Genomic DNA, 10,497 nt, shown 5'->3' with positions numbered 1-10,497 from the left:
GCTAGACGGCTTCTAAACCCGTCCTGGCGTCAGCCATGCTTGTCCCCGAGGAAAAGGGGGAGACCAGTGTTAAAACGGCTACAACTTTCTTTGCTCTGTTTGACTGAAGCCTGGAGGCGACTGGAAATCTCCACTGGCAGGCCGACGTGAACTCTAATGCGAGACAGACCCCCCCCCCCCAAAAAAAAAAAAACCAGCTGCTTATCAATGCATTTAACGAGACCGAAGTCCTCCAAAGGGCGAAGCAGACCCGCTGTAAACAACACAGACAGCGCCCGGAGGACCCCCGTGTCCCCAGGGTCTCCAGCACACAGCAGGCCGGACACAAGCCTCCGCTCCCGGTCGCAGCCCAGCATGCGGCAGGCCGGCCGGCCGAGCCAGGATGAAGCTCCGTGCGTGCTGCGGCACGCCCCTGCCGCTCCGCCACAGTCCTTGAACAAGTACAGGGTCCTGCCGTCCATAGAGAGCAGGCGGTCTGAGGTGAGCCCCGGGAGAAGCCTGGGCAAAAGCGTGTCCAAGCTCACCTTGTCCGAGGGTAACGTCCTGCAGCAAAGGCGCAGGCACGAGGCGCCACAGACCAGCGGCTCCGGAGGGGACGGTGGGCCACTCAGGATCCGGCCCAAGCCTCCAGACCCGGGACCGGTAACGGCCAAGGAGGCTGGTGCCGGTGGCGGCTTGCTCTTAGCCATCCGTGCGCCGTGTGGCAGGAGGTTTCAGCAGCACTTTGAGCCCACAGACACTCTGCTGACGGTGAGAGCCAGTGCAGAGGCCAGGTATGGAGCCGAGTATGGAGAGGCCTCCGTCGAGACCATGGACGTGCCGCGCAGGAGCTTCACGGACATGGACATGACTCTGGCCCAGTGTCGCATCTTCAACAGATCGGTGCTGTGCATTTCTCAGAATAATGGCAGTGAGGTGGAACACGACTGAGCTCAAATCATTTTAAAAATGTTGATTTACGCTTGAAGTTCGGCTTCGTGGTGGCGTTTAAAGTCCCCCTCCGCTTAAAAATGTCTTTTCGCTTAAGGTTATTTGGATGTTTGACCTCTGACCACGGTGCCGGGCCATGTCCCTCCTGTGCGCTCACCTTAAATCCTAAGTTTAATGTTTAAATCTGCTGAAATACACAAGCATGATTTGTGGAGCCAGTCGTGGTCCAATGGGCAGTTGGCGAAAGTGGGACTTGTGTCAAACTTAAAACCTCCAGCACACATACACTAAGAGTGGCCTTTTCTCTTAAGCAGCAGATCACACAATCTTGTGTCCAGTAGCTTTTGAAACTAAAGATATCAGTGTGTTCATAAATTATGGATTTTTCAATAAGACAGAGTCCTGAAAGATTTCATATATATACATAGATTATTATTATTATTTTTTCAGGTTTTGTTCACATATGTTGTGCACTTGATTTTCATTTTTAAAAATTGACCTTGTGGGACCTCAGGAGGTTCCATTAGACGGGGCGTTTTAAGAATTTTTTACTAGTTTAATTGAACTTTTTTGTGGCCGTATTGCACAATATTATTGCTCATTTTTCAAAGCGGCGTACTTTTAGGTCTTCAAACATGTCTGGAGGGGATTTGTGAGTACACACAAGCTTGTTTTTTGCAACTGTCATTGACTAAAATCAATGTCAGTACAGTGAATTCTGATTGATTCTGGTTTTGCTGTACTATTGAATACTCAAAGCAGTTTGACTAAAATTGTGTCCTGTACGTCTGTACATAGCCACATTTGGCCTATGAGGACATTCAAATGACATGTTTGTTCGGCTTCTACACAAGCAGGAATACACCAGATTAAGGGCCCTGGATCTGCTTTCAGGTTTTGATTTTAGAGAGGAGAATCTGGTAACGCTGTGTGACGGTTGCAGTCGTACTAGCATTCAATGCCAAAGGCTAATCAGAGGTTGTTGATATAACAGGCCAGCTGACAAATAGGACAAACACGGTTTCATAAATTTTATTTGTTGCCATTTTCCACATCTTTTCTTGATGTTCTTTTATGCCAAATAAAGTCTTTCATTAGGACGCACAGGTTATTAGATTAATATGAGCAATGTTCCCGCTTCACTTTCGTATTACAACTACTTCCCTGCTTTCAAAGTGCGTAAACACGAATACATGAAGTTATATTTAACCTGGACTACGTTTTTTAATTTTACAAACTTCTGCTGTGTGCGTTGAGTCAGGCTAAGAGGCATCGTGCATTACAAAAAAAGGAGTAAAATGATTGTTTGACAGGCACCCGATGGGAAAAACAATAGGAATTTTTCACAAGACATTTTGAAACGTATGACAGATGAATTCCAGAACAAGGCCATTGTTAATATTGGTAACAGCTGGTTTTTTTTGTTTGTTTTTTTTTCTTTCCATGATGAGTGGAAATGACAAAAAGCCCCAGTTTCGAACGCCCCTCACTCTGAGCTGGTGCTCTTGTTTATTTTCCACACTGAATGGAGTCGGAAAATTATTTCCGGGGGGATAGGAGCTGTGCTCATGATGAATACTGAAAGTTAAACTTTTACTAATCAAATGTCTTACAACATAAAAATGCAAGACAACTCCTGCTCACTCTGGAAATTTTATTAAAACAATCAAATCACACAGTAAAGTGCACAGAGAATTAGGAGGTTACAGGTTTTTTATGTTTCAAACATATTGTATATTCTCTGAAGAAATATATTTTTCTGTTTTTAATAAAAGGTTCTCAGCACCTGATTCATTCTTTTAGCTGGCACCCTGTCTTAGTTGACGGGGTGCCAAAACCTGTCAGCAATAAACTGTCCAAAAAGGTTTAACATGGGACAGTATATTCATTCATTTATTTATTTATTTTTATCCACACAAAAACCGATAACACAACCAAATTAAACTCCAGGGAATGAATCAACTGCCACTAGACTAAAACAGGCATTTTAAACCGTAAAATGCTTCAAGTCACTCAAGGATATTTTATCTGAACTCAGCCTCTATCAAGCAATGCAAAGATCTATGGATGAGACACTTATATCCCACCGATTCTGCATTAATAATACACTTCAAATAATCAAACACAGCACAGCAAACTTCAACTATAGTATTATCTCCATCCTTCTTAAATGCTGTTTTAACAGCTAGTGGTTAGTTTATAGTCTCTGGGAGACGCAGCTTAAAGGCTTAAGGTGACTTCAGTGATCAATCAAAGTCGGACATATCAAATGAAATCTAAGTGAAAACTTTGGCACACTAGTTTTGCATAATCCACATTAGCCTGCAACTCTCTTCTGTAAACAATAAAATGCAAACAATCAAACCCTTGAAAGAACTCAAGTCTCATTTGAGGTAACACGTCTAACTGCTTCAGTATTGGGTGGTGCGCGTAGCAAAGCATTCAGCTCATCAGGCTCTCCATTTCTTCAAGATTGCTAGTGTCGAGTTTTGTGATTCTCCTGTCTGTGGGACAAAGAGAGGAAAGAGGGAAAAAGAAAAGCAAGTCAGGATCCTTGCATTTGCCGGCTGACACGATGAAACTGACGGAAACAGGGACATACTGAAATGCATCTCAATTTGGTTGATGATATCCATGCTGTGTTTGCTGTCAACCATATTGACAGCAAACCCTCTCCTGCCGAAGCGTCCCGTGCGGCCAATCCGGTGAAGGTACGTCTCATTGTCGGCATTCCCGTCCATGTCCACGGGGAGGTCGAAGTTGACTACAAGCGACACCTGCTCAACATCAATACCTGTAACACGGCCACAGATGGGTCTGAGATATTTATACTCATCTCCCGACATAAAGATGAAGTTTCAATTTTGAATAATTTATCTCCCTCACCTCTGGAGCACACATTTGTGGTCACGAGCACCTTCTCCTTGCCGTTCCTAAAGCGTTCGATGACAGCGGCTCTCTGCTCCACCGTCATTTCCCCGCTCAGCAGCGCCACCTGGTGGCCCTCTTTGGTCAGGTGTGCAGTCAGCCAAGCGGCCATCTTACGAGTCTGGAAATAAAAAATAAAATAAAAAAAACCCCACAAAAACACAAAAAAACAAATCATAAAATAACAGCTCATAATACATCCAGTATGCACAAAACAGTATAGATCAGTATGTATGTGAGAGGTATGACCATGCCCACTATGACAACCTGGTCAGGGAACATTTTCCTGGCATTGAAAAATCATATTTTTGATAAATTCAGATAATTCTATTTTTAATCACAGCATAATAGCAAATATTTAAGTGGCAAAGTCCTTGTGCTGTGACTTCCGTTCAGATGTGGTACTCTGATCATACTCTGTTTTTAGATGTGCAGACTGTATCACTGATCAATTTACCAAAATTCACGACGTCATTTAGACTTGGCGTTAACATGCTATCTGTATCTGGATAAGGAAAAAGCCACGTTAGTGCCAGGTGTAAATGCACTCAGAACACCCTGTGATCAGATCTCAACCAAATGTAAATGCAGTCTTTACAGCGTGACCATATTCTTAAGAAAATAAAACTAAGCAGCTCTGTGAGGCTTTATCATCAACAGCAGGCTAACCTGCAGATGCTTGTGGTATAATGTTTACCATGTTCACCATCGTGGTTTGGCATGTTAAAGAGCAGCAACGCTTAGTCGGTTGATTGAATTAATTGGCAACTATTTTTATAATCAATTTGGTCACTTTTTAGTCCAATATTGCCAAAAATTACTGCTTCTTAAATGTGAGAATATGCAGCTTGTTGATTCGTTTAAAAATGAAGAAATCTTTTTTGGCTCTGGAAAATTAGAATGGGCAGTTTTCTTTATCTTGTGACATTTTGTAGACCATATGAACAATTAATCAACTGATCGAGAAAATCGACAGATTCGTTGATCATGAAAATAACCGACAGTTGCGGCCACAGCACATTAGCATGCTAATGTTTGTTAATTAGCACAAACACAAAGTGCAGCTGAGGCTGACAAGAGAGCCATCAGTCTTGCAGGTACGAAGTAAAATGTTGACCTCATGATGGCGCTAGATTAAAATTTAAGGGATCACCAAGGTAATTACTGACCCACATTTCATGGCAATCCATCCAATGATTTAAGATATTTCAACCTCATGGTGGCACTAGAGGAAAGGTCAGGAGATCTAAGTCATTAGGAATCATAGCTGGGAAACATTAGTCTGTACCAAACTTTGAGTAGATGTTCAGATATTTCACAGGACAAGTTCAAGTTCGAGTTTTAATTTTGGATCGTAATGAACGGTGTTCTCTGGAAGGTTAAAACAGCTGACTTACGTGGCAGAAGATCATGGCCTGTGCAATGGTAAGGCTTCCGTATAGATTGCAGAGCGCTGTGAACTTGTCCTCCTTCTCCTTGCAGACCACATAGAACTGCTTGATGGTGTCCAGCGTCTCCTCTTCGCGCTTCAGCCTGATGATATTCGGGTCGGGAACCACCTGCTCTGCAAACCTCCACACGGAGTCCTCGAAGGTCGCTGAGAAAAGGAGCATCTGGCAGTCCTTTGTCAGCTGTCTGCATTGGTAACAAGAGAACGGGGAAATCAGTGTGACAAGAGAAGCTTGTTGAACGACATGACAGTAAAGTCTGCCTCTTCTGTTAATATCAATCTGTACTCGTAAGGTTTCTCTACAAGGAGCCCACCGGTGGATTCGAATGCTCTGGTCCCGATGACCCTGTGTGGCAATCATCACATCAGCCTCGTCCAACACAAACATGGTGATCTTCTTGGAGTCGATGAGCTTGTACTTGGTGCACCAGTCGAGGACCGTGCCTGGTGTTCCGATAACAATCTGCTCCTGTAACTTGATGCCTCGCTCCACTGAACAGAACAAACAAATTAATGGGGTGACATAACCAACGCCGGCTACCTAATGGCTTGAATGACCATTTTACCACTAATTCCATCACAGGTCAATTATGGTCACGTTCTTACTTCTGTTGCCTCGAATGGCGTACGCCAGTTTCACGTCCGGACAAAATTTCCCCATTTGCTCGATGACTTGACCAATCTGCAGAGCGAGCTCATACGTTGGCGAGATGCACAGGCACTGAAAAGAGCCCAACAGTTTTTAACGGTGAGTACTTTTCAGGGTCTTCAGCCTAATGTGGACGGTGGCTGGCTCTGCAGATTACATGTTATGCTTACCTGAGTCCACTTATTGGCAGGGTTTACATGGCTGAGCATGGCCAGAGAAAAAGCAGCTGTTTTACCTGTGCCAGACTGTGACTGGGCGATCAGGTTCTGAGGTCTGCAGCCAGAGAAAACACACTTAAAGAAATGAATAAATCACAAGCAGACCTGATGTGAGGAATGTTAAGACAGATTGTAGTAACCACTGCTGTTACAAGTTGTTGGCAATAAATTAAAGGACAACAGTTGCAGTACATTTATAGCCGCAACGACAAGTTGATTGACAAAAAAAATTAATCAGCAACTATTTTGATGATCGTTTAAGTCATTTTTCATGAAAAAATGCCAAAAATTTGACAGTTCAATGATTAGTTGAAAAAAAAAAAAAAAAAAAAACACATTTATAAATAAAGAAAATCAGGGCTGGAACGAACATTTACTTTATAATTGATAATTTATTTTCTCCATTGATTGGTTAACTGTATCATATATAAATTGTCAGAAAAATTGTGTAAAACGCCCCACACAATTTCCAGAGAATTAAATGATGTTACCGCATTGCTTATGTTGTCTGACCAGTCCTCCATAATCCAAAGATATTCAGTTTACTACCACATATGATGAAGAAAAGCAGAAAATCGGAACAAAGGAGAAGCTGTAATTAGGGAATATTTGGCATTTTTGCTTGAAAAAAAGACAAATGATTTGTCAATTATGAAAATGCTGATTATTTTTCTGTTGATCGATTTTTCGACTAATTACTGCAGAGTTAGTTAGGTCAAGAGTGGCTGATTAAAAAAAAGTCCCTTTAAAAAATTATTATAATTATCTATCATTTATTTAATTAATCATTCAGTCTACAAAGTGTCTATTAGAAAATAACAAAAAGTGCTCAGCTCAATTTCCCAGAGTCCAAGGTTTTTTGGTGAAGTTGCTCATTTGCCACTTGTCCAAAATGCAGAGATATTACATACATTACATAAGAGAGAGAAGAGAAACCACAATATTAGGCACTTTCCCTCAATGTATAATTAAATCTTACTCAATGACCAAAATTGTTGACGATTAACCTTCTGTCTTTCTGTCACCGACCGATCAATGAATTGATTACTTGTCTCAGCACTACATCAAAAGACTGAAAAAAAGAACTCACGGCTGTGCCAGCATCATGGGCAAAGCGTTCTCCTGGATTCTGGATGGTCTGTTGAAACCCATGTTGTACACACCCTTCAACAGCTCAGGTTTCCTATTGAACATCAGGTCAAAATAACATGAATAGTGGTTGAGGAGGGGGGGGGGACACAAACAAAAACAAACAAACAAACAAACAAAAAAAACTTATAGTTGTATGCAAAGTTTGGAAACCCCTGGGCGAATTACATATTTTATTGATTTTTGAAATGAAAAGAGGAACATAGTACCCCTGCAGCAAACAGACATTAAAAATGAGCCTCTCTTCAAATGTTAATGCACTGCTACTTTATATTTCACAACCTTAAAAAGAAAAGTTACCTTAAAAACTACTAAGACTGTATTTAAGAGCATCCAGAACCTGCTGATAATCAGTGGAATCCACTCTTCCCTCTATCCGTGCAATGTTTCCCGTGCCACTGGCTGCCACACATACCCCAAAGCAAAATATTTCCACCCACATGCTTAACAGTTGGCAAAGAGGGAGATACTAAGGAGTGACGTTAGCCCCATTTGGATGGATTTTTTTCTCTAGGGGAGGTGGGGTGATTTTAACATTAACTGCTCTGGTCAGTGATTACAGTACCGCCTGAGCGTGTATGTTTTGTTTTTTCTTTTTTTTTTCTTTTTTTTTAAAAATCCCCATCCTGGTGATAATTACAGTCAAAATTACCCACTGCTTTTCTGTGTACTAACAGGTCCTCCCAATTTTAATACTGTCTGGTGCAATGTCCTTCTGATTTTTTTTTTTTTTTTTTAAATAAATCAGGTCAGTGTGAAATTTGTCTTTTGTGTGAAATGGAGCCAATCAAAAATGTTTTTGCTAATCTGATAAATGGAAACATGCTATAACCAACATACATGCCTAATTAGGCACCAATATGACGGAAAAAAAAATAAAACCCATCAGGAAAGCAAATTCATATCATCATATGCCCCTCTCGCAATGTCAGCTACAGGTAGGTGCTGCTCTTCTCATTTGAGCCCCATTTTGTCCCCACTACATCTGTTTACATTTTGCCAAGTTGGCATCTTTTCCCTATGATTTCTAAGTTGATTTATGGAAGTTTAATTTCGATGGACACCTGAGATGATGATATTCACGGGAAGTGTAAGTCACACTGAATGATACTAATGTATGTTTAATGTGTGTTTGTGTATCCTGCATCCCTTTGGGGGGAGGCTTTTATCTTTCACTTTTGACTTTGTTCTGCAGAATGTCCATGTCTATTACAGACCATATCCTGTAATTCACTGATGGTTAAAATGCCACCCGGAACGATGAGTTAAATTACAGAGGAGCACAGTGAATATTTTATTCCCCACCTCCCCCTGTAATGTTAATCCCCTCTGAATGGGGATTTAGTAGGGTGCCCTAACTTTTGCACATGCCACAATTACTGTCCCCCCCCCGCTACTTTTTAAGTCCATGAAATAAAAAGCAACAGTGCATTAACATTTTAAAATTAAAAATGTTTTTAATGTCTGTCTGCCGCAGGAACTGCAATTACTTCTTTTCACTTCATAAATCAACAAAATGCTTAATTTGCCCAGGCGCACCCAAACGTTTGCATCCACCTCTACACACTCAGTTGGCTGTTTATTACGTATATCTGGGTAAAACTAATGCAGTCTAATACAACAGTCCTACAATAAAATCTGACCTTCACGAAGGTTAGAATGTTCAATTTCCATTTAAACGGTTTCAGAGAGTTGCTAATTCAACTTTATGATCATTTCGGAGGCCGCGGTTTGTGGTGCTGTTGAATTGTATTGCGTTATACGGACGAGTGTTTCTTTTATTCTGTCCACCCCATTTCTATCAATAAGGGCAGGCTAAATAACAGAAGCACTTGTAAAATGTATAACTGTACACTATATAATGTAATGCAGTTCAACAGCACCACAAACTACATCCTCCCAGATGGCCATACAATTGACTCAACACCTCTCTAAAACAGTTTCAATAAAAACTGACCATTATAGCCTTCATGATGGGAGGATTTTCTAGTAGGACTGTTGTATTAGACTGCATTAGTTTTAGCTAGGTGTTCCTAATAAAGTTAATTAATTTAGTGTATGTGCTCATCTGTTTGACAGCCAGATCACCATCATAAGAAAAGGTTTTCCTTGCAGACTCACAGTCTGAGCTCCTCAAACGTCTTCACGGAGTACAGAGGAGAGGTGGGGTCCCTCTGCAGGACCTCCACCTGGTTTCTGTTCCGCACCAGAGAGCGGCGAATCAGTTTGTTCAGCAGGGACTGCTCAGCCAGGTCCACTTTGTCCCCTTCTCCTATCCAGCCTCCATTTTCACTCTTCTCCGGCACAATGTTGCCTGCACAGGTGCAGAATGGAGCCCAAAAGCCCGTCAAGCACCACCATTAGTCAGCGATAAAATTAGTTAGCGGGGATTTAATGAGAAAACGATTAATCAAGTTACCGTTTATGTCTCCTCTCGTGTTACGTGGACCACGCGCTCGATCCACTTTCTTTGAATAGTCAAACTAGTTGGAGAAAATACAGTTCATCACATTTTTAGCTTTAAAAAAAAAAAAAAAAAAAAAAAAAATGCAACAAACTGCGTGTGTAAGCAAAGCAGCGAGGCAGCAGATTAAGCTAGCCTGCTAACGAGCGACGGGCAAGTTAGTTAGCCGGCGTTTGATGTTACTTTTGGAGCGGCCGGTCACCTGTAAAACTTACCTGGGCTGATGGAGTTGTCGCCTCTTGAACATCGACAGCCAGCGCCCACGAGTCTTCGGACATTTTCAAACATTAATTGTATATTTCTTTCGAGACAAAACGGCACTTTTCATCAAAAGTTTGATGTCAGCGTGACAGTGGAGTGACGCCGCGCCGCTGTCCCGAGCTGAACCAACCGCAACCCGCTGGACCGCACCACCGATGCTGCCTTCAGACGCGTCGGGAATATCGCAATTTCAAGACCCGAGCCTGCAGGGGCAGCCGCTCGCAGAGGTAAACGGACTACAAATGGGAACCTGCTGGTTATTTTACAACATCAGCGAATGTTAAGCGTAATTCAGCCACCTATCACGAGGTTAAGGTTGTAAGAGAAAGCTAATTTTATCATCTGTTGACTAAATTAATTAACTTAAATTAACTAACTTAAATGTTACGATTACGTTTCTGTTTCTGTATTTGTTTGACGGCAGTTGTGACGAATTTTTCAAATTGTT

The 10,497-nt window shown here is 41.8% G+C and overlaps 3 protein-coding genes across 5 annotated transcripts in view; 2 read left to right on the top strand and 1 right to left on the bottom strand.

Moving 5' to 3' along the window:
- The first annotated feature begins 107 nt into the window (after positions 1-107).
- On the top strand, positions 108-2,476 carry ubxn10 (UBX domain protein 10). Its single transcript, XM_040152389.1, has one exon. The coding sequence runs from the start codon at positions 157-159 to the stop codon at positions 928-930; it is 774 nt and encodes a 257-aa protein (XP_040008323.1). The 5' UTR covers positions 108-156; the 3' UTR covers positions 931-2,476.
- Positions 2,477-2,570: 94 nt separating this feature from the next.
- On the bottom strand, positions 2,571-10,251 carry zgc:193690 (ATP-dependent RNA helicase DDX19A). Its single transcript, XM_040152387.1, has 11 exons — positions 10,004-10,251; positions 9,744-9,807; positions 9,446-9,638; positions 7,266-7,358; positions 6,128-6,230; positions 5,915-6,029; positions 5,623-5,800; positions 5,256-5,493; positions 3,817-3,979; positions 3,533-3,724; positions 2,571-3,434 (listed from the first exon to the last, which is right to left on the bottom strand). The coding sequence occupies exons 1-11, from the start codon at positions 10,064-10,066 to the stop codon at positions 3,373-3,375; spliced, it is 1,464 nt and encodes a 487-aa protein (XP_040008321.1). The 5' UTR covers positions 10,067-10,251; the 3' UTR covers positions 2,571-3,372.
- vwa5b1 (von Willebrand factor A domain containing 5B1) overlaps positions 9,840-10,497 on the top strand; it is a 34,570-nt gene continuing 33,912 nt past the window's right edge. The window contains exon 1 of one of the 3 annotated variants that reach the window (XM_040152386.1): positions 9,840-10,276. The gene's annotated coding sequence lies outside the window, so the exon portion shown is untranslated. The remainder of the gene's footprint in view (positions 10,277-10,497) is intronic. The other 2 variants (XM_040152383.1, XM_040152385.1) reach the window with 2 other exon arrangements.

Source organism: Xiphias gladius, chromosome 18 (genome assembly GCF_016859285.1).
Source record: "Xiphias gladius isolate SHS-SW01 ecotype Sanya breed wild chromosome 18, ASM1685928v1, whole genome shotgun sequence".
Classification (NCBI taxonomy): Eukaryota; Metazoa; Chordata; class Actinopteri; order Istiophoriformes; family Xiphiidae; genus Xiphias; species Xiphias gladius.
This window is presented reverse-complemented; position numbering and strand designations above follow the sequence as displayed.